Source organism: Musca autumnalis, unplaced genomic scaffold (genome assembly GCF_047663935.1).
Source record: "Musca autumnalis isolate F117 unplaced genomic scaffold, ASM4766393v1 scaffold_3, whole genome shotgun sequence".
Lineage (NCBI taxonomy): Eukaryota > Metazoa > Arthropoda > Insecta > Diptera > Muscidae > Musca > Musca autumnalis.
In genome coordinates, this window is record NW_027411866.1 from 65,296,661 (window position 1) to 65,320,694 (window position 24,034).

The following is a 24,034-nucleotide window of genomic DNA, read 5'->3' on the forward strand; positions in this document are numbered from 1 at the left end:
TACAAAATGTTGTTAATAGCATAATTACACCGGTATAGGGATAGAATAAATATAAAACATAAATACAGTTCTTTTAAGTGTTTAGTGGTGAATTAAAATCCCGAAAATATTAGGCCTTGCATAAGCTTAATTATGAAATAAATGAAGATTGATAAATTAACCCAAAATTTTAAGAGTCAAAAGAAAGTTTACACTCTTGCCAAAAGTAGGACAGTTTTTTAATTCTTTAGGTTAACATGCCTTCATTTTGGCTTTTTACCTTATTTTGATCCTATTCGAGTGTCTAAATAATAAATTAACCTGTATTTTGGTGAAATCCGGTGATAATCCCCCCATTGGACCCGTAGTATTGGTTTCGGGCTGTTTTGGCAAAAAATAGGGCTTTATTTAACTTTCTTTCGAATTTTTGGTAAACAATCAATGGATTTGAGGTTTAGAGAATACAATGAGTGATCCTTGATGCACGGGAGTAAAATATAGCATCATGTTATTCATAAATATGGGTGAAGCCTTCATATCCCTGCCCAAATGTCAGATCCCCCTTTGGCATAGGCCTCAGTTCAGTTCACTAGGGTCATTAATCTCGTGTCAACATGAGCATATGATATTGTACTCGTAACTTTGAACCCATATAAACTATTTCTTTGAACCCCTCTGATATCAGGTACCCGATGAACATATATAGGACATTCCATCAAGTTTGATTCTGTATACAACATTTTCATCGTTAAAAGATTTGTTCATTATTTTCAACAGGTTTGGACATCTTCACCAAATATAGTTTGGGAAAATGTATTTTTCTATTGTCATAACCATTTTCACATATTTGGTTGCAAAATATGCCACAACTTTCGAAAAATATGAACGAAGCTTTCAACGGTGAAAATGTTGTATACAGAATCAAACTTGATGGAGTTGTCTTATATATGTTCATCGGGTGCCTGACAGAAGCGTTGTTCAAAGAAATAGTTTGTATGGGTTCAAGGATACAAGAACAATAACAGATTCCGTATTTACACGATATTACAGATCCTAGTGAACTGAAATGGGTGGGGCTTATGTCAAAGGGGGTCTGACATTTGGGCAGGGCTATGAAGGCTTCGCCCATATTTATGAATAACATATTGCTATATTTTACTCCCATGCATGTAGGATCACTCATTGCAGTCTATAGACCTCAAATCCATTGAGTACTTACCGAAAAAATTCGAAAGAAAGTTAAATGAAGCCCTATTTTTTGCCAAAATTGCCCGAAAACTGTACTACGCGTAAGTTAAAAAGCCCAAATGACGGCATGCCAAGCTAACGAATTAAGAAAATGTTTTACTTTCTTTTGACTCTTAAAATTTTGGGTTATTTTATCAATCTTTATTTATTTCATAATTAAGCTTATGCAAGGCCTAATATTTTCTGGATTTTAATTCACCACTAAACACTTAAAAAAACTGCATTTATGTTTTATATTTATTCTATCCCTATACCGGTGTAATTATGCTATTAACAACATTTTGTAAGATGTAAACTTTCTTTTGACTCTGACTGTATGTTGCCTAACTGTATAAGTTTTCATTTGAAATCATCAAAGTCCCAATTTACATTAGGCGAGTTTACTTGCGGCAATTGTCAGTTTGTAGGTGAGAGAGGGTGCTGAGAGGCAAAGGGTTACCATATGCCTCACCTTTCTCTCCTACAAACTGGGACTTGCCGCAAGTAAACTCGCCCAATGTAAATTGGGACAAACATAAAAATGTTTATGAAAAAGAAAAAAATTAGAAATTTGTTACAGTAAATTAAAAAAATTTGTTCGAGCAAAAAATACCGGGGGCCGGGCCCTCAGCCCCGCGTAGTTCCCTGATGCCCTTCATTTTAATAAGATAAAAAACACAAAATTAGTCCATCATATATTTATATATTTTACAAAAATTGGTAACTGACATTGAAATACATGTACGTATTAATGTATATTACTTTAATTGATTAAATTTAGTTTTCATCATATAATGGTGTAGAATCACCTAAATTCATAGAATGTGGTGACGTATTCGTGCGTGGAGTACTTCGAATAGACCTGGGGCTCCTTTGATATTCTAGTGGTGGTCTAACTCTATTTTCTTCTCCATATTGTGGCGTTGAGTGAGAGTAATCAATGTTTGGCGGTGGCATACAATAATTCTCTGTTCTGACGGATTCTGTACCTCTACTCTGTGGCATTACAGGATTCACACGTTTTCGTCGAGCCCATGAATCTGCAGCAATCTGCCACTCTACGTTTTCATTTGACCGTTGCGTTCTATAATTTTTGTTATCATATCTTTGTGAATTTCCGTATGCCACTTCTTTCGAATTTCGACCATTGTGTGATTGATGGCCATAAGTCAAATGTGACGTTGAAGAGCTTGGACTAGGCGTGGTGCTACCATATCGAGGTGTTTGAGATGAATGAGGAGTGGTGTAAGGAGTCATAAATGGGGTTTGGCCACTTGGAGTGTATGGGGTATTCACATATCCGCCATGATATCCTGGTGTACTTGAAAAATGGGGGGTATGAACTGAAGCACTGTGTTGTATTTGGTGAGAAGATCTGGAATCAGTAACTCTCGGAGTTTCATATCCCGTGTTACTCATCCTTGACACCGAATTTACGTGAGACGCAGACGCGGGCGTATTTGTCACTATAGGGTCGGAATAATGATCTTTGAACCATTTAAGTAAGCCATTTAGTGAATCAAAAACTTGCCCTCTAAACCGAAATCCTTCGGGGACTACAGTGATATACTCATGACGGCATTTGTTCTTCGGTAGGTATGACAATAAAAATTTCCCAGGATAATTTATAGATGCTGAAATAAAATAATGTATTTTTCTAGGGTCTTTAAGCTTCTCTTCCTTCAACATCTCTTCCATTTTGTCTTTAAGTCCACCACCTGTATCACGATAGTACTTATAAGAGAGTAGTTCTCGGGCACAAGCAGCCATTGGGTTAACATGTCTTGCAATAATTTCGTCCAGATCTTCGAATTCCTCATTTCCTATCCATAGACTCTGACCTAAGCTGAACGCATTTTCTTTGCCTTCTTCTCGGACATCTATATGTTGATAAATATCTTTCGTGACTTTCCACGTTACCGTTAAATGATCTGATCCTTTGCTCGATGGACGAACAATTACTTCACCTTGGTCCATATTTTCCATTATTTTTACTACTTCGGCATAAGATTTATTATGAAATGATGGATGTATAATGACACGTTTTACATATTGTTGTTTTGCTCTGACTTGTTTCTGGTCCTTCTCTTTACTGTTGTCTATCTCTTCTTGTTCATAATCATAAAAAGCATCCCGCCTAGGTCGCCATTCATGATTTTTATCCATTAAATCTGAACTTTTTGATGAACAATCAACAGAAAAACGATCGACATCTATTTTAATAATTCTTACGTGAATAGCTTGTCCTGACTGGACCCTCTCTTCTGGATTTTTAACATGTTTATCGGATAAATTCTTAATGTGTATGAAACCTGATAAACCATTGTCGAGTCGAAGTTTTACACCCGTAGCTTGTCCGGGACATGCACCAGCATCAAAATGGTTCCACACTTCCGATAATTCGGGAAAATCGTCTTTTAAACAAAAGGGACATTGCCAGTTACCAGTCTCGTCGTTCCGCACAGGATTAGCTTGGTCTAACTGTTCTCCTTGTGGTTTGCGATGAGATATACCAGCAACTGTGGCTAACACCATTTTACCAACATAAAAAGATTCAGGCGTTTCCTTAGTTAACATATCGAACAATTCCTCAGAGTTCGGCGAACGATATGGAGTCCTAAAGTCTTTATACAAGGAATTCAACTCAGATCGTATATCGTAAAGAGTTATACTCTTATTTCCGAAACCTTGACGTTCGAGTTCAACGGCAAATGCATCAAGATCAAGATCTTTAAGTCTTTCTGGACTCTCTAGTATTTCTTCCAAAGCTCCGGCGGGATTTGTTTCTTCGTCATCATACTCCATTGCATCTATTGCCATTTTTCTAGCCCATTCATATGTTTCAGGATGAACCCTTGATCCATCGAGAACCTCCACATAAGCTTCCGTACTGTCACCAAGGGAGCTCGTGTCAATTTTGATGAATCCAGAACAATTTATAAAAACTTTTGGTCCCAAGTGACATAGTGTGACCAACTGTGTTCTGTTTTCTAATCTTTGATTAGACTGTTTAAGAATTTTAATTAATGCCAGTCCTTTTCTTGGACCTAGACCACATATGAATTGCACCAAATTTAACGTATACGAATTTTGTACAGCCATATTTATGTCCACACCCACCTCATTGGTTTGATTAATAAATTCTATGTAAAGGTGTTCTAATAGTTCTTCCTTCGACAGCTGATCCTGTAAAGAGTGGTAACGCAAGCACAAAATTTCTTCATCAGGCCCGCAGAGTTGGGAATACTCCAAAAGAGGGTCCTGTATTTTGCGCGCCAGAGAAACTGCTTGCTTAAGCAAAGTTGGATACTCTTTGAAATCAGAGGAACCTTTCTGAGAATTTGCATATATTTTAGCTAGTTCATTGTCAATTATTTCTACTGCAATGTTGGGAAATTGATCCTCGTCCATTAGTTCTTTAATAATTTCTTGAATATCTGATTGAATCATTTGCGCCTCTCTCGACTCCCCACCAATAGCTATTACATGCGGTCGTTTACTTCTTATGAATTCCTTTAAATTATGCAAATCTGATAACTTCAATGATTTCTCTTCTGATCTGTAAGACGACTTTCTTTTCAAAATATGAGGTAGCCGTAAATAGTCGCTTACATCGCCTTCCGGTGTAGTGATTGCACAAAAAGCAGCCTGCGAATAATCGGGGACATAAGCGAGTCCTAAAGCACGAATGCCTTTCGTCGACCCCCAATCATCGAAAGTGTATTCGTCTGTAAAATCGGGCCGAAATGGAGCCACTTTCAACCAGTTTGACAACTTTTTACAACATGATCTAAGTACAAAATCTTTGGATTCAATTAGGACAATTCTTTTCAGTTCTTTTTTTAAGTCAGGTATCACCATTTTCTTTAGGGCTAACTCAACGCATTCACCGCGAAGAGTATTCCACTCTTGAACAGTTTTCGAGAACTCGTCACGCTGATAAAGCTGTTTTGCTTCTTCTATATAAGATCCAGAAGTGTTACCCTCAATTTCATCGGCAATATTTACAATAAGAAGATTATCTTCTTCTGCCATGTAAAGTCTGAGAAATTGATCTCCAATCAAATCTCGAATTGGTTTGTTTTTCAAGTATTTCATGGGGTAGCATGGGTGATTTTCATCAATTTCTTTTATTCCCTGTTTTGTCGGTCGGACGTTAATTCTTGCTCGTTCGAAATAAACTTCACGAATAGTCTTCCTTAACAAAGGCTCCTTAGAAAGTTGTCTGGCAACAACAAATTTTGCAGCATGAATAACTTCGTCTATTGTCATGAATTTTGGGCATAAATATTGTTTTGCAAGATCTGATGGACTTATGACTTCTTGTTCAACTTCATGTCGCTGGTAACTATCACGGATGTTTTCAGCAAATTGATGTGGTTGCAAGCCAAAATGTTTAGCAAAGCCGCATATGCCTGCTTTGCGACACATAGCATACGGTCCGGAGTCTTTAGCCTGTTTTAAATGTTCCTCCTGTACATCTAAAGCATCACTGTCTTCTTCATCAGAAATGCGTTCCGTTTCTTGAACATCTTCGTTTTCATCCACATTTTCACGTTTTTTATCTCTTCTTTGTTGCCTTTTCAATTCTTTTTCCTTTTTTCTTTCCTCTTCCTGCATTTTAGGTATCTCATGCGAGTAGTACAAAAGAAAGTGTAAATGGACGTCCTTCAATTCTTCCATGGTTTGTACATCTCGTAGACGTTCAAAGTCGTCATCTTTCAAAACTCGAATGTCTTCCGGTAAATCGGAATCAGTTTTTTTCATGATTTCGTTTATTTGATAGCTCCTCATTTTTTCAAATAAGATTAATAATTTATTTTTTCTGTTTAACAATTGACACCAACGTTCATCAAAGTAGTATACTTTCCACAAGTCGTCTGTAGTTAGTTCTGGTTTCACATATTCCTTTCGATAAAAAGATATAAAAGGGACTTCCAGTTGTTGATTTCTTATGAATTCTAGTGCTTGTTTAATTTTTCCCACAGTGCTCGGAGGTTTTTTTATGCTTTCTCGATTTTTATCGTTATTATCATGTTGTGAGACCATAGGTTTACAAAATGCTTGCCTATATATCCATTCTGCTTCGTTATCTAGTTCAGGAGAACCTTCAGCAACAGGAACAACAGGAATTTGTCGCAACTGCATACGCTCTGGAATATCAGTTTTCCGAATTTCATTATCAAGATCAGTAAAATGACCCCTCTTTAATTCGCTCGGTTCATACAAATCAAATATAGTCTTTTTCGGTAACTTTTTCGTTGATTTTTTTTTAGCTCTTCCACGCTCATCTTCTCCAGCTTCTTCGTCATATTCTTCTCCTTCCGAGTCATCTTCATACTCGTCCTCTTCATATTTTGAAAAATCGTCATAATCGAAATCTACTCCAAAAATGTCCTGGCCTTCTTGAAGTGACCTAAAAAATAAAAATAAATAAATATTATGCTTTTGTGGTATCACAAGAAGATGTCTTAATTTTTTAACTTTAGAAGCAGTGATAGACCTGCAGCTGCCATTTTAGATGTTCAAAATAAATTTTCAAAAATTATTATTATTGTGTTTTTAAGTGTAATATACTTTTGTTGAATGAAGCGTAACTCCAGTCCAATTATTGTTTTTTTTGACGAATTGAATTGAACTTCCCAAATTACGAATAACCAAATTTTTGCAACTTGCCGCAAGTCTTGCTGATAAGTGGTCTGAAAATGTGGATAAAATCCTCAAAATACCGAATATTGGTGGGTACCGTTATATGGGTGCAATACCAAAACGTAGACCTATATCCACCTACTGGGGACTCCAAATGCCAAATGGTCGGAAAATGTAGCTTAAATCCTCAAAATACTGGAAATCAAGATAAGCGTCGATTTATGTCCACAATTTTTGGTGGAAAAGTTTTGTGACCACTAGGAACCCTATTTACCAAATTATACCAAATTTGATAGGAAAATGTGGCTAAAATTCTCAAAATAGCGAAAATCGGAAGTTATTGTTATGTGGGGGCTATAACAGAACATTAGCCGATATTTTTTATATTCGGCCCATTATTACCCAAAGACACATGCTGAGTGTGTTATATATTTGACTTAATCCATTTTACATATTACATACAATAAATAACAACTGTGTTATTAGTATAAGTGATCTCTCATACTTGTAAGCACACCTATGATAGTCATAAGCAATACATAAGTAAAACAGTCTCAAAATAACACTCAACGCGTGCTCATCTCCTTCCTACACCCCAAAACATAACAGTGGCGACGAGGATAAAAAATTGTTTGGCCGGTCGTTTGTATCTTTAGTGCTAGTGCCCTAACAACAAAAATTAATTTTTAACAAAATGCCAAAAAACGCGAGTTCAAGTGAAAATATACAATTGCTAATACAGCAACAACAAAATTTTACAAGAAGCCTTTTGGAGCAACAACAAAAGTGGATTCAAAATATTATGGAAAAATTGCCATCATCCAACAGCAAAGCAGTACCAGCTAAACACGTACAATGGTTTAACTGTTTATATCAACAAAACAGATATAACATATACATAACATATATAATATGATTGTTTGGGTTGTGTATACCCAGCAAACCAATCGTACCGACATCTTAACGAAATCGGAACAAAATTCGGATGATACGTCCGATTTCTGATCCGAAATCGTAACGATTTCTTAACGAAAGTTATATGAAGTGGTTGACATAATTTCGGAACGAAATGTCGGAGCGACATCGTATCGATTTCGATCCGATTTCGTAACGAAATCTGAAGAAAATCCTTGGGAAATTCGGAAAGGAAATTTCTTTCCGACATTCGTTCCGAAATCGGAACGAAATCGGTACAAAAACTTAACTATTTCCGCTCCGAAAAATCGTTTAGAAATCGGAACGAAATCTGAACGACGTTGCTTCCGAAATTGTTCAGACTTGTCGGACATCCGACATTTGGTTTGCTGGGTACTCACAATAACATAACTGTTAGAAACAGTTCTGTGTTGTATATGAACGAGTGAGAACTTTATTTGTTTTTTCGTTCTGAAGTATCTGTTGTACAACAGATATTTTTTGAATACTACAGATACCAACAGATACTATAGGTGTAAAAGGCTTGTGTGAATAACTTGTAAGGAAAATGTCATAAAAAATAGCATTTTTATTATTTGGGGGATAAATAAATATTAAAGACATGAACTGTTACAACTGAACGCACCAATTTCAATGTTTTTCTGGGTTCAGTGAGTGGAATGTACGAGGGCTACTAGTCAAGTTTCCGACCTAATAATGAAAACGCGATTTATCAAAAATAGTTTTATTATATTCCAAATATTTATACAAATAGTTTTGTTATATTGAAGCGTTTTTGTGGTTATTTCAAAACTAGGTTTAAAATACCTTTAAACCAATTTATTTCCCGCAGGGAAGTGTTACATTTTTAAATTGGTGTTGTGCTGATTACACAGAGAGTCGGGGATAGAGAGAGTAACATATTTGTTTTCCTATGGTTAGTTTAAACAAATACTTACATATTGCCTACAACATCCCGGAAGAGAGAAGGCATACTTCTTCCATATCAATGAGTGCACAGCGATTCATACTGGCACAATGATATGGGACCAACTTTTATCGCCGAGTCCGAACGGAGTATCTTACGACACATCTTGTAAATAAGTTTTCATGGAAGGGAGAAGGGATACTTCTTCCATATCAAATCCGAGCTCGAACGGAGTATCTTACGACACAACTTGCAAATAAGTATTCATGGCTGAAATACTCAGGCCACCACCGCCGAAAATGTTGGTGTTCTGGTCGGGGATTAACCTTAAGAGAATAATACCTTCAAAAGCCCTTAAAACGACGCGTCACTTTGTAAGGTAGGGGTTGTTCCAAGCTGAATGGACCTACAATACATTTACCGAAGTATTATCCATCTACATACTTCGGACATTAAAGTCATTTCCACAGAAGTACAGTCATGGGGCTATATCGGTGTAGAAGCAGGCTGATAAAGAACATATACACTTTATATGATCTTAAATTATTATTTCGAGGAGTTACAAACAGAATGACAAACATAATATACCCTCCATAACAAATTAAACGATTTTGTTATTTCTAATGGTTTTCATAATGCAGAATTTGTTATTGGTCCATGGAATGATTCTGAAGAAATTTGAAATTTGATTTGATTTGCAGTATACGGTCCAGTAGCACCAGGTCTAACCAGATTTTGTATCCTGACTTTCGTGTCAAATAAGTTATAGGTGCTTTACAGTCAGGGACAAAAGTTTACATACACCCCCTAAATCTCGGGTATTAGGGTTAGTAGTGATTTTTATGAAATTCCAAGTATGTAGATTTATTTCTTCTCAATAATAAACAATATTTAATAGAACAAATGTATATTCCATAAAACAAATAACGGTAAATTTTACAAAAACCTAAAAATGATGGGGACAAAAGTTTACATACACCCCAAGGAAATATGCGTATTGCCGTGCAATTTATGGAATTAACAGCAAAATTTATACATTTTATTGTTTTGGCGAATGCCTCTGGGTGTCTGAGATATATTTTAGAGAAAAGAAAATAATTTTTGGGGGTCAAATGCCGTTATTTAAGGTCAAACTTCTTGTATAGCTTGTTAAAGCCGACCCTTGCTTAATTATTTCCGTTTTTATGTAATGCACTTAAAAAAAACCAAAAAATTAGTGTCAGATTGCAAATTTTGAGACCCTAGAAAGCTTTGGAGTTGTTCTTGTGCAAAATATTGCTTCTTGGACGTCGATAAATGCCCGCTTTTTATCAGATTTCTCTGGAAGTTAATATATTCCGCGGAATTCTTGGTGCAAATTACATATAGGAGGCCTTGAATTGCCTTGTAATATGGTCTGATACAATCCTTTGGCATCAATTGAATCAGAAATGTGAATATTCTGTTTCAAACCTGTTCCCGAAGCTTCCAAAGCATCAAAATGTAAGCACTACCAAAAAAGCATGAAATTTGTACGCTAAACAACGTCGTTTTCGTATTATGATCATTACCGTCACTATACGGGCGAAAAGTTTCGTATAATTGTACATTTCTGAGTAAATTGATGTCAGAGGATTGTATCAGACCGTATTACAAGGCAATTCAAGGCCTTGTATATGTAATTTGCACCAAGAATTCCGCGGAATCTATTAACTTCCTGAGAAATCTGATAAAAAGCGGGCATTTATCGACGTCCAAGAAGTAATATTTTCACAAGAACAACTCCAAAGCATTCTAGGGTCTCAAAATTTGCAATCTGACACTAATTTTGTGTGTTTTTTTTTTAAAGTGCATTACCTAAAACCGCAAAGAATTAAGCAAGGGTCGGCTTTAACAAGCTATACAAGAAGTTTGACCTTAAATAACGGCATTTGACCCCCAAAAGTTATTTTCTTTTCTCTAAAATATATCTCAGACACCCAGAGGCATTCGCCAAAACAATAAAATGTATAAATTTTGCTGTTAATTCCATAAATTGCACGGCAATACGCATATTTCCTTGGGGTGTATGTAAACTTTTGTCCCCATCATTTATAGGTTTTTGTAAAATTTACCGTTATTTGTATTATGGAATATACTTTTGTTCTATTAAATATTGTTTATTAGTGAGACGAAATAAAACTGCATACTTGGAATTTCATAAAAATCACTACTAACCCTAATACCCGGGATTTAGGGGGTGTATGTAAACTTTTGTCCCTGACTGTATGTGTGCATTTCATTGTTATGTGACTTTTAGGAACGCGATATCTTATAGAGAATTTTACGGTCGTTGTCTTTTGCTTTAGTCACTTTTTGGTAAGGCTCACAGTTTTTGAGATATATAAAAAAACCAAAAATATGACCTATGACCATGAATAAGTTTCTTTGCACGCATGGGATCGACAGAGATTTTTAGGACCTCATTTGTAATGACAAATCCTACATATCCACCAAAATTCAGCTCTGTAGGTATATTTCTATTTCAATTCCTATTTTGTTTGGGCTACATACAATAAGTACTTATTGTATCACACCAATATCCATTTATATCAGTTTGTACAAACCAGATATAAACAAATATGTTCCTTTTTTCTGTCTGTACCAACTCATATCATACCTGTTTGAAAAAGTATCAGTATCCACTTGTAACTGAAACTAAATTCTACATATCCATACTCACTCAATGTTGAAAAATGTTGGAACTGATATATTCAGTTGTATCTATGCAGGTGTTTAGTACCAGCTTTTCACGCATTTAATAAAGACAGCCAAAATTGGGACTGATATTTGCAGCAGCTAAATCAACATTTTTCTGCTTACAACGTTGGTCAGCCTGATCAACAAAAGTCATTTTTCTTGTCATGGATTGGTACGGAATTATTTGAATTGCTAAAAAATTATTTGGTGCATCCAACCTCGACGACAATAATTTTAGCGAGCTAACGGCAAAGTTAACGGAACATTTTAGAATTTCACATCATGTTACAGCAGCAAGGTATGAATTTTTTAAAAGTGAAATGAAGGTCAACCTATCATACAAAGAGTGGATTGCAGATCTTCGTGGTCTTGCGAGAGAATGTAAGTTCGTTTGCAACTCCGAAAAATGTTCTCTTAATTACGTCGATGAGATGATACGTGACCACATAATTTTTCATACTCCTCATGATGCAGTTCGCGCAGCAGCTCTACAGAAGCAACAGTCAACTTCAACAGATGTTCTGTTGATAGCAGAATCGTACGAAGCAACAACTAAAACAGTAGCAGCGATGAAAGAGAATAATAGTGATCATCACATAAACGTCAATTTAGTGAAAAATAGAAACAGTGACAAATCAAAAAGAAACAATAATAATCAAAACAAACTTAAAATCGTGCTCTGGTTGTTATCGTTCGCATAAAAGCGAAGAGTGTAAATTCAGAAATGCCACTTGTCATAAGTGTAATAAAAAGGGACATATCTCTCCCGTGTGTTTGTCAACTAGGACAAAACGAAATAAGAACAGTGCAAAAAGGAAACATCATCGCATAATGAAATAGACAGTGTTGAAACAATTTATGGAATTAATGGTGGAATTTTGAAAAATAATTCAAAAATGTACATTGAATTAAAAATTTGCAACAAGTCAATAAAATTTCAATTGGATTCTGGTGCTTCAGTGTCAATAATAAATTTAGCCTCATATAAACAACTAAACAAACCATCGCTTGTAAAAAGTAAAAAAGTTTTACACGGTTTCGGAAAGAAATTAATACCCGTTCTTGGAGAATTGCATACTAAAGTGAAATACGGACAAAAAGAAGAAGAAGTGACATTTATTCTTGTGAACATTGAAAAAGGAGAAAATCTATTCGGAATTGATTTATTTAATAAATTCGGTTTCCAAATTACACAAATAAATAGTGTAACAGAATCACATAAAGATAAAATTAAAGACAATAAATACGAAACCGTTTTTGATCCAACCCTGAGTACCGTAACAGAATGTAAAGCAAATATTCGCCTGAAAGCAATATGCCAAAACGATAATCAATTGCCTTTAGTAGGTCAACTATGCAAGCCTACAGTAACCAAACCTTGGCAACGTATTCACATCGATTTTGCTGGGACTATTTTCAACTTCATGTGGCTTATATGCGTAGACGCATTTTCTCAATTTCCTTACGTGACGCAGATGTCTACTACTACAACAAATGATACAATAGCAGCATTATCAGCAATTTTTTCAATTGAAGGAATTCCAGACACACTAGTCAGCAACAATGGTCCTCAACTCACTTCAGATGAATTCAAACGATTTTGCTCCAACCTGGATATAAAACATATTACAACAGCTCCATTTCATCCAGCATCAAATGGATTAGCCGAATGTTTCGTAAGAAGTTTTAAATCAGCAGTTAGAAAGGACTTAGATGACAACTTATCATTGAAACATGCCGTACATAAATATCTTTCTACATATCGCTTTATGCCGAATGAAACTGGTAGATCTCCAGCAGAACTTATTCGTGGAAGACCTGTAAAAACAATTTGGTCTCAACTATATGGAAAATCAAGAAAACAACAACTTCCAAGTATAACATCAATTAACCCGTATATATTCGCTACTTTGGAAGAGGAAGAAAATGGATACCAGAAATGATCAAACAACAAATTGGTAAAATGTTATTTATCATCAATACTCCTAAAGGTCAGTACAAACGTCATATTAATCAGATGAAGCCAAGCCATTAAAACGAATTTCGCCAGCAACTACAGAATAACTTCAGCCCTGATTTCTTATGGATTTCATCACCAAGTCAACAACCTGCTGTTATTGAATCTCAGCCTGAAATCGCCGAGCAGCCTAATCAACAAACAGCAGAAGAGCCAGTAATCGAAAATGCAACGACAAGCCGTAGTACTGATGACAATACTGATGGTCCTAGACGAAGTTCAAGAAGAAGAAAAAAAGTGTATTGTTATTTACTTAATATTTTACTTACATTTATTTATATATATTTAATTTTCAAATCATTATTTATATATGTATGTATGTATATCTGCTTACTACCTTGAACTTTGAATTTTCTGGGGGGAGTAATGTTATATATTTGACTTAATCCATTTTACATATTACATACAATAAATTAGAACTGTGTTAATAGTATAAGTGATCTCTCATACTTGTAAGTACACCTATGATAATCATAAGCAATGCATAAATAAAGCAGTCTCAAAACAACTCTCAACGCGTGCTCATCTCCATCCTACACCCCAAAAAATAACAGAGTGGGTGCAAAATTTCAGAAACATATCTCAATTCGTTTGCAAGGTATTAATTTCGAGCCGCTAGATCAGTGATTTCGACCACTGTGTGTCGGTCAGATTAAATTGTAAAAATACCAACAAATTACGTTAATCTCCATCTCTCACTGTTGGATCGTTTGTAACGTTGCTTGTTGAGTGGGAGCTTCATAGTAATTTCTCTGCTAGCGTTGCTTGTGTTTTATTCCAACATTTTGGAAAAATTAAAGTAGTTTTTGTTCGACCTGACGAAGTTTTAAGTTTTCTCCTATTTCGCCCTACTTTATTTTGTAATATTCATCACACCATGGCAATTTTGGAGGTTTTTGTGGAAATTTCTTATTTCCTTTGAACTATAGCAATTTGTGCATCACTTGAATTGTCTTTCCCACCTTTCTTTTGTTGTTTGTTGGAAATTCAATTGCGGTTTTTGCAAAATGTCAGTCACCCCGTTAACTCGATTCGTTAGAGCTGCTGATATCGTTTTGAAACGTCTAGGCATCATCTGAACAGAGTAGTGAATCAAACAATAATGTATATAAAGTTGTTTATTAACCGGTTTGTTATTTTATCATTGTATTATATTGGGCTTGGTCATGTTTTTTAAATGAATAAAAACTAATTTAATCCATTGTTTTTCAAACGTTTCGGCGATTTTCTTTCGACTTCTTCAGGGTGTATTTGGCTGCATTGTTACGGGTCCAATCCCTGCAGCACAAGTTCGAACTTTTGCCACTACTGTTTAGGTAGCAGAGGAAGACAAAATCAACCAATCTCAATCCTTTTGAGATTCTGGAAAATCGAAGAGACTCCCAAACACAAAATATTATCCCCGTCGGACCGTTTTTGTGAGGAGAATTACGTCCGGACTACTCATAGGGACTCAGAGGGTAGGGCGAACGTCCTCAAACAACATTAACGGAACGAGAATTCTTTATTGAAAAAGCCTGAAGTAAAACTATTTACGGAATATTTAGAACTTAACCACATGAGGCCGTTTTCCACAAATACTTCAAGGGCTGTCCTTTCGTGTTATTTACCGCATCATCCCGTAATAATTCTTGAAAAGCAGACCACGAAACTTGGAGTAGTGTTTAATGCCTCAAATAAAACTTCGAACGGGTAGAGTCTTAACGACATATTGCATCCTTCGTTGGCGTATCTTCAAAGCATTTATCTATTCAGAGAAATTTGTATCGGGATTCACGACGTTCGGTACAAATTGTGCAACATACTTAGCGATTAGAGTTTCCCCTCGTGGTGCATATACTACGAAAATGTATGTACGTTGATGACGTTTTAGCAGGAGCTCACGACATCGTGACTGCTTTGGCAGCTATGGACAAGTTGATTAGGGCACCATTAAAGTGCTGGGAAAATGGACAGCGAATAGAGCTATTTTGATTCTCAACTTTTATCGTTTGTAGAAACTAGTAGTTCTAAACCCCTGGGTATTAGGTGGAATGCTCGTTTATATTGTTTCTTCTTCGAAGTGAGTCCTATCGCTAATAAAGGGAAGTTCTTTCGGAAATTGCGATATTGTTTGACCCCATCGGTTGGTTGGCTCCTGTGATTGTTAGTGCAAAAATGATCATGCAGAAGATTTGGCTGGAGAACACTTCTGGCAAACTACTGAGGCAGAATGAAGAAGTTTTGTCGAAACATGTTAACCATGTTAACTCGATTAGGATACCTAGATGGGTTCAATATGTTCCAGGATTTTCTGCTGTTATAAAATTGAATTGAACTTCATGTCTTTTCCGATGCCTTGGAAAAGGCATATGCGGGCGTAGTCTATGTACGTGTCGAGTCCCCAGATGGAAACATTTTCGTTCATTTGCTATCGTGCAAAACAAAAGTCGCCCTTAAAATGCACTGCCAGAGGGTCAGTTAAATGCAGTGCCAAAGGGTCAGTTAAATGCAGTACAATGGAGTGCATCTTTCAGTAGTCACGCTCTTGTAAAAATCATGAGTGAAAATGCATAATTTGATGCACTTCCAAAGCACTTGTACATATGATTTAACTGCCTCTTTGGAGGCAAACTTTTTGCTAGGAAGTGATTTGGAAGTGCATCAAATTATGCATTTTCACTCATGATTTTTACAAGAGCGTGACTACTGAAAGATGCACTTTTCACGACTCCGTTTGGACTGGATCCGGATGTTGTTAAATGTTGAGGAATTGGAGTGCCTTTTTCACGACTCCGTTGAACTGCATCCGGATGTTGTTAAAATGAGACAAGTGGATGTGATTCTTTGGATTGCATCGAAATGCAGTTAAAATGTGAGGAATGGAGTGCCTTTAACTCTTAATCGGCCTTTTACAAATACTGGGGTGGACTACCATTTGATGTAAAATCTTATCTAGCTCGGTGTTGTGAAATAACTAAGGGCTATGTATGTTTCGCTATAAAGTCAAATCATTTGGAAGAAGTGTCCGATTTGTGGACTGCTAATTTTATTGCCGCGTTACATAGATTTATTGCTCCATTTTTTCGGACAATGGAACAAATTTTGTTGTAGCTTCGTGTGAACTTCAAATTAATTTTAAAGATTTCCTCCAAAAAACGGTGACTCCGTCTCGTTTTTATCAGACCAGGGCATATCGTGTTATTTTATACCTACTGGTGCCCCTAACATGGGGTTATGGGAAGCTGGAGTCAAGAGCTTCACGTTACATTTTCGAAAGCAATCTCGAAATTTAAAATTTACGTTTGATGAATTAGCAACGGTGTTGGCAAGATCGAAGCATGGTTTAATTCTCGTACTTTGTGTCCAATGTCGGATAGTCCAGACAGTTGCATTAACGCCAGGTCACTTTTTGATTGATGACCCCTTGTTAGTCCCGCCTGAACCTCTCATCACAGAGCAACCATTAAGTCTAGTTAATCGGTTTAAGTAAGTTCAGGCCCATGCCCACCAGTATAGTTTGAGTAAAAGGCTAGCAAATGTGACATTGAATTAATTGTGTTTTATTTAACATACTGACTTTGTTATGTCAATCATGTGCGGAGTATTTGATAAACATTGACACACAACAGTACCCACTTCAATTCATGTGTGTCTCTGCTTAAGGGTTGTCCGTGACATGGCAAGACATGAAGATTTACATGATGTTCTTCAAAAAGACAACAAGGTAGCATGAAACCATGTCATCCACACAGGTAGCTGTCGTTTGTGTGCGTGTGTGCTGAAATTGAGGAAGTGTGTGCTGTTTTTGCGAAGATATGTTGCTGCAGCGTACATATGGCTTTCAAAGATTATAAAATAAATTGAATTAGTAATAAAAAATGTATGAAACTGAAGAAATACTATTGTAAACAATTGGCGGGAAATCTCTGAATTATCGTATCCTTTACTGATTCCATAAAAGCAGGTATACATTTTCAGCCTGTTTCACTCTAGTTTTTCATTTTGGGAAACCATTGTCAACCATTTGAATCTATAATTACGGAAACGCGTAGGGAAATCCAATTGTCATAAATTCAGGTAATGTATTTCGTGTAGAAATTATGAAAAGACTTCGGGAAATCTTACTTTAAAGGTGTCATTCAATATTTTCGTCATAAAAACAGGTCAATTTTTCCCGTTTTCATTATTTGCCAATTTGAAAATGTGAATTTTTCCAAATTTCAGTCTTTCAATCGTGTATAAGTGTTTCAGTTAAAAGGTTGTGACCTTGTAGTTTCAATATGGAAAATTTCAGTTATATAAAAGATAAAATAAAATGTGGAGAATATACGACAGTAAAAAGAGTGTCAAGAAGTGACATTTTTAATATATTTATGGACATAAAAGATGAAAATGGAATCGTTTTAAAAGATACAGTGGTTTGCAGCAGATGTAAGAATGTATACAAGTGTAATAAGAAGTGTACATCAAATTTATTGAGACATTATTGTTATAAGAAATATAAAAAGGACAATGTATCCCATAATGTTAAAGTGGACTCATATAATGAACTAAAGAAGAAATGCTTAGAATTAGTGGTGCAGTGGATTGTTGGCAACTGTAGACCATTTAATATCGTAAATGACCAAGAAGCTACTCCCCTATTCAACTACAGTTTCTAGAAATATTGCCTCTCTGTATGAAGAACATCATGCCATCTTAAAGAATGAACTAATGACAGCCAAAAATAATGGAATTGCCATAACCTGCGACTTGTGGAAGTACAATTTTTTAAAGACATCATACATTGGTGCCACTGTTCATTATATACGAGATAGAATACTCGTCCATAAAACACTGGCTATGAAGGGAATGGATAATGAAAAAAAACGGGTAATTATTATACATTTATAATTTTTTCATTTAAAAGTACATTTTTTCTATTTCAAATTTTAGGCAGTAACATAAGATTTAAATTGGAAAAGATTTTATTTGACTTCGGATGTGAGTTCAACCAACTTGTGCATGCCGTTACTGATGGAGGTTCAAATATGAAGACCGCATTCGGAAACGATAAGCATATTTTCTGCATAAATCATCTCTTGAATAATGTGGTCGAGAAAACAGTTGCTGATGTGAAGGAAGCCAAATCAATTTCTGAAATTTGCTCTAAGCTGGTGAAATATTTTAAGAAATCTGGTCTTAATAGTTCTCTTAAAACCACGCTTAAAAGTTTTTCACCTACACGATGGTGGAATCCATTAAACAAAACTGGTCTGATATATCTCGGATTCTTGAGGAGAAAGGAGAAACCCGAAGAATTTCGAATATTAATTTGGGTGCAATAAATGATATTATCGGCGTCTTAAACCCCTTCGAAGAGTCGTCGAGAATGTTGGATAATTATCCTACTCTGCACTGTGTAATTCCTTAGATCCACAATGAATTGAAAGATAAACTTCTACATCACATCCAGACTGTGATATCTCCAAATATTTTTGATATTCTCAAGGTGGCTTTATTTCTGTTTCCTCCTGCTAATAAACTTCAACACTTCGATCAAATTGAGGTACAAAAAAACGCATGACAAATGCAAACTGATGGCAGAGTTGTACGAAAACATTCCAAACGACCGTAATTTCGGCGATATTGAGGGAAATAATGTGGAAGAAGATATCTTCCACGCTTTCGTTCAAAACTCATCGATCACAATACCAGGAGAAGAAGTATCGAATGAAATATCAAGGTACATCGCACAGACAGTTCTGTACCATAAACATTTCAATGTAATGGAATGGTGGGAGTCTCATAAGAATGAATGTCCATACCTCCATAAGTTAAGTGCGTTGATATTCGCTACACCTGCTAGTTCAGCACCATCAGAATGAATATTTTCAAAAGCCCGTAATTTGCTATGTGAGAGGAGGTCAATTCTGGGAAAAGATAGTAAAAGTGTAGGTCACATTATGTTTTTAAACGATAACATAAATGTATAAAGTGTTTCTGTTAAGCATTTAAGCATTTAAACATTGATTTTTGATTTATTTTTGTTTTTATAATTATTTTATTTTATGTTTTTGTTTTATTTTTTATATTATGGTTTTTAGTAAATTGAATTCCTATGAAGTAAAATATTTTTGTTTGTTATTATTTATTTTTACCTTTTACATTTTTAATTAAACTTTCAATTAAAACTACAGTGAGTGTCAAAAATATTCCGTTTTCAATTTCACCAATAATAACACCTCAGTATTTTAGAACCCCATACCCAATATTAACCCAGATATGCCCATTGCTTGATCGTGATGATTTTAAAAGTATTTTTATGTTATTTTAGAAGCAAATGTGAAATAATAACAGTATGTTTATATGTTTTTTAAACATTTTTTGAAAAAATTGGTTTTTGAGGCCTCTTTTGGTTTTATCATATAACTGGGAGTTAAGGGACACAGAACATTTGACATATAGTCCAAAGACACCTTTTCGGCATCTAGTTAACGTTTTTTCGTAGTAGGCTCCACATCGTGTATGTTTTCGTTATAAAATTACCCAATAATTAATCGGTCATAACGCAAATCATTGTAAAAACTAAGCGATCGGTGGCAACTTCGATGAACTAGACCTCAAAACTCAAAAATAGTAGCTCAAAATAATGGAATCACATAATATCCCAAGAGCTACAGATGTGTACTGAGTATATCACCAAAATAAACGGTACTTTGATAAACATAACATATCAAATTAGCAAGAATTTTGTGTGTCCTATATATAGGACGCTGGGCATATCTGGGTTAAAAAAAAACCAAATACTTAAAAAAATGTTGGTCCTGTGTAAAATGTATGTAACATGGATCCATGGCAACCCTACAAGCGAGAATAACAAAGAAGAAGTTGTTAACCCTGTTTTCTATGCGTCAAAAGGATAAAGCCTTTCATGGCCTTGTAACACATCACACACCATCGGTTTATTTACATAACCAAAAATCTAGTTAAAATTTTGCCTTGATGTACCTTCAAAAACTTGATGTACATCAGAAACTTGAAATGGAGTTAGTTTTGAATGTCTAAGCAGAAAAATCAGTACACCACAAAGTTTCCGGCCTTTCTGTTTACTCCAACACAAAAAGTACGAAGGAGGTTCTAGGAGACATGTATTTATCAATGACTTATGATGTGTTACAAGGCCATGAAAAGCTTTATCCTTTCGATTTTTTTGGAATGTAAGTGCGTATTTTCTATCTTCTGAAAGTAAATATTCAAAAAATAAGCAAAAATTCCCTTTATTTCTGTCGTTTTTATAAAGAAATATAAACAGTTTTCGCTTTTCTTGGATAGCGTTTTTCCTTAGCCCTAAATTTTAATAATTTGTTATAAAATATAATATTTTTGCACACAGGAACAAAAATTCTGTTCGCAATTATTGAAATTTATACTAATATTGCAGAAAAAATTCGATATTGACCGGTTTTTTTTTTTGCCAAAATATTTAACAAAAGTTACAAAAACCGAATATTTTTGACGCATAGAAAACAGGGTTAACAACGTGTTCTTTGTTATTCTCGCTTATAGGGTTGCCATGGATCCATGCAACATACATTTTTTAATAGCCACAGGACCAACATTTTTTTAAGTATTTGGTTTCTTGATTATTTTGTATGGACTTCTAAAATACTGTGGTGTTATTATTGGTAAAATAGAAAACCGAATATTTTTGACACTCACTGTAAATGTTTCTGAATTAACGTATTTGTTTATGTTTTACTATTATGTACTTGAGAAAGCCTTCTGTATTAAAAATGAATAAATAAATATTTTACCAAAAGTATAACCGTTTTTAATTTCATTTATTTTTAAACCATAAAAATTTAATTGTGAATTTAAACGCTTTAACTACATACAAAAAAGTACATCTTCAGGTAAAAATTCTTAATTCACGCTATAAAGATGTTTGCCTTCATCGTAGTATTTTTCAATGTATATTTTTCATTCGTTGGTGGTTGTTAGATTGAAATTTTGTTAGGCAGAACATATTTATTGGCACACCATTCAACATTCGCTTTGGGGATTCAATTCTGTTGTCGTGTTTGAGCCGACGCGACATGGCAAGGCAATGAGAATTTGGTTGCACGTTACGCACTGTTATGTTGTTTGATACAACAGAACATAGCGTAGCATTTGTTTTCGTGGAAAGGCATAAAGTTTGAGTCCACCAGGAGGAATATCTCAAGCATTTGCATATGAGATACAGTGGCACAGATAAGTATACGTACACCTTACCAAAATGGAATTTATGCTAAATCAATGGTTTTTTACAGAGACAACAAAGAGCCACACAGTGCAGTTGTTGCTGTAAAAAACCCAACGATTTAGCCTAAACTCAACTTTTGTAAGGTGTACATATACTTATCTGTGCCACTGTATAAGTGGAAATTTCCCCAACGAGAAATAGCGATAGACGATCTAGTTGTTGTTCGTCGTGATCAGCTTCCGCCAACGTCGTTGAAATTAGGGCGTATAGAAAATGTTTTTCCGGGTACTGACGGTTACGTTCGAACCGAAAAGGGCATTGTAAGACGGCCCATTACAAAGTTGTTCGTTCTGACCGACCACACCGCCGCAAACGAATAATATGGGTCTCTTCCCATTATGTAGTTTGCCGGTGAAAATCTACTCGGAAGACGAACTTTTGAATGTTGATATGGAACCTCGCCCCACCGATCCCCAAACTGAAATGTCGTCGGCTGCAGTGGAAGCAGCTCTTGTTGAGCCGATCGCGGCTGTCAAGATATCCGAGCCCGGGTCCGAATCCCATAAAGCGGATTCATCTGCGGCCCTCGCCTGTACTACAGACACAATGGAAACTGAGTCCGAATATATCCCTGTGGGTTCATCTGCGGCTCCAGTCCCTGATTCAATCCCCCAAAATGATATCGCACGAACCGAGTCCGGATATTCGGGTCCATCTACGGCTCCGGTTGCCACACCTGATTCAGAGGAGTCTGCCAAAAATTTAAGGTCCGAAACCCATAAGGTTTCATTTGCGGTCACATAAATGTCGCCTTTGTCACATAAATGTCGACCGCTGGAAAGATGAAGTGACTTCCGGGTTATGAATGTTGACATGCGAAGTCGCATTGTCGTAAAATATAATGCGTAGGGTGTTTGTATAAATCCCATCAAGCTAGGGACTGCCGAAGTAAGAGAACATTTGCCGTATGCAATGAAGAACACCACACGCTCTTTCATGAAGATGCGAAGACCATGGTTAAAACCACAAATAGTCGTCCGCAAACCGATTATAGATATCGGCGGCCTAACAGTCCTTATACTCGTTCGTCTGATAACGCTCCCCCTCCCCTATAGGACTGGTCGGCTTGTTGTTCTTCCAGACAGGTATCTGCCTATCCCCGACTTTTATAGTCAATACTGTGTCGTCCAATCGACCCACTATTGTGAGGGAAGTTTTGGACCAGTGCAGTAGGCAGAGTCGATATTTTCCTCTTTGGTGCATAGTCTTCGACTCCCTTATGGGCATTGTACACGATATGTTTTTTACATGTGGGTTTTCACTTTTTATATACAAAATGTATATGCAAATGACAACCCATATGTAAAATAACATATCGTGTGAAGTACCCATTATTCTACGATCGAAGGTAGCCAGATATGTCGGCTGGCCGTTAGATCGATCTATGACCGGAGTCAGTCCATTTCAATTGTGGCTGTGGTTACCTATTTGGATCATGCGCTTACGCCTACACAGGTCTACATTTATAGGTCTTCCGTTGCCAGGGTCGTAAACTCATCGGGTGCAAGCGACACCAGGGTTGCCGATAGCCCACTGGTGTTGGTTGGGTGTTGTCGGGTACATGTAACATGTAGTGTTACCAACATGATTTTTAGAATGAATTGAAAAACATTGTATATTTATATATTGCATTTTAGTTATAACATCGCCGGCATGAATAATTTAGATTTAAATTATAGTTTGTTAACGTTAAGAATGGGTTAACGAATCTTAGTCCTTAAAGTGTTAACCTCGTTTAGATCTGTCAATGTCAACAGAAGCCTCCACATTCCTTCATGTTGTGATCGTCGTATCTCTCGATACGAAGTCGCGCTCCCCCGCTAATGTGCAAACCAGGTAATCTGTCTTACCAACCCTTATTATTATTATTATTATTACTTACTTAGTTGGCCCATTACAGAACATTTGTTCCATAGACCGAACTAAGAAAAGATCTCCATTCCTCTCTGTTTTTCGCTTGACTTTTTGAAATACCGCGCCTTTTCATTTCTTCATCCACTTGTATGCTCCATCGAAGCTTAGGCCTGCCGATTCTGCGTGCACCGCCATGAGGCATGTATTCATACGCCTTTTTAGCGGGTTCATCATCGCTCATTCTTATGATATGGCCTAGCCAACGCAATTGTTGCATTTCGATACGTTTAACTATATTCATGTCTTTGTATAGGTTATATAGCTCGTGGTTCATACGACGTCGATATTCACCGTCAACGCAAATCAGCCCGTAGATCTTTCAAAGAATTTTTCTCTCAAACACACCAAGCATTGCCTTATCTGCTTGCGCAAGTACCCATGCTTCAACTACCTCAAAATTGTAGGTACCAACTTCCAG

At 36.0% G+C, this 24,034-nt stretch overlaps 1 protein-coding gene across 1 annotated transcript in view; it reads right to left on the bottom strand.

Annotated features, from left to right (window-relative positions):
* Window positions 1–1,889: 1,889 nt before the first annotated feature.
* Window positions 1,890–24,034, bottom strand: part of Spt6 (transcription elongation factor Spt6) — a 123,424-nt gene continuing 101,279 nt past the window's right edge. The window contains exon 6 of the mRNA XM_073979371.1: window positions 1,890–6,622. Coding sequence (XP_073835472.1) covers window positions 1,984–6,622 — 4,639 coding nt within the window. The 3' untranslated portion in view covers window positions 1,890–1,983. The remainder of the gene's footprint in view (window positions 6,623–24,034) is intronic.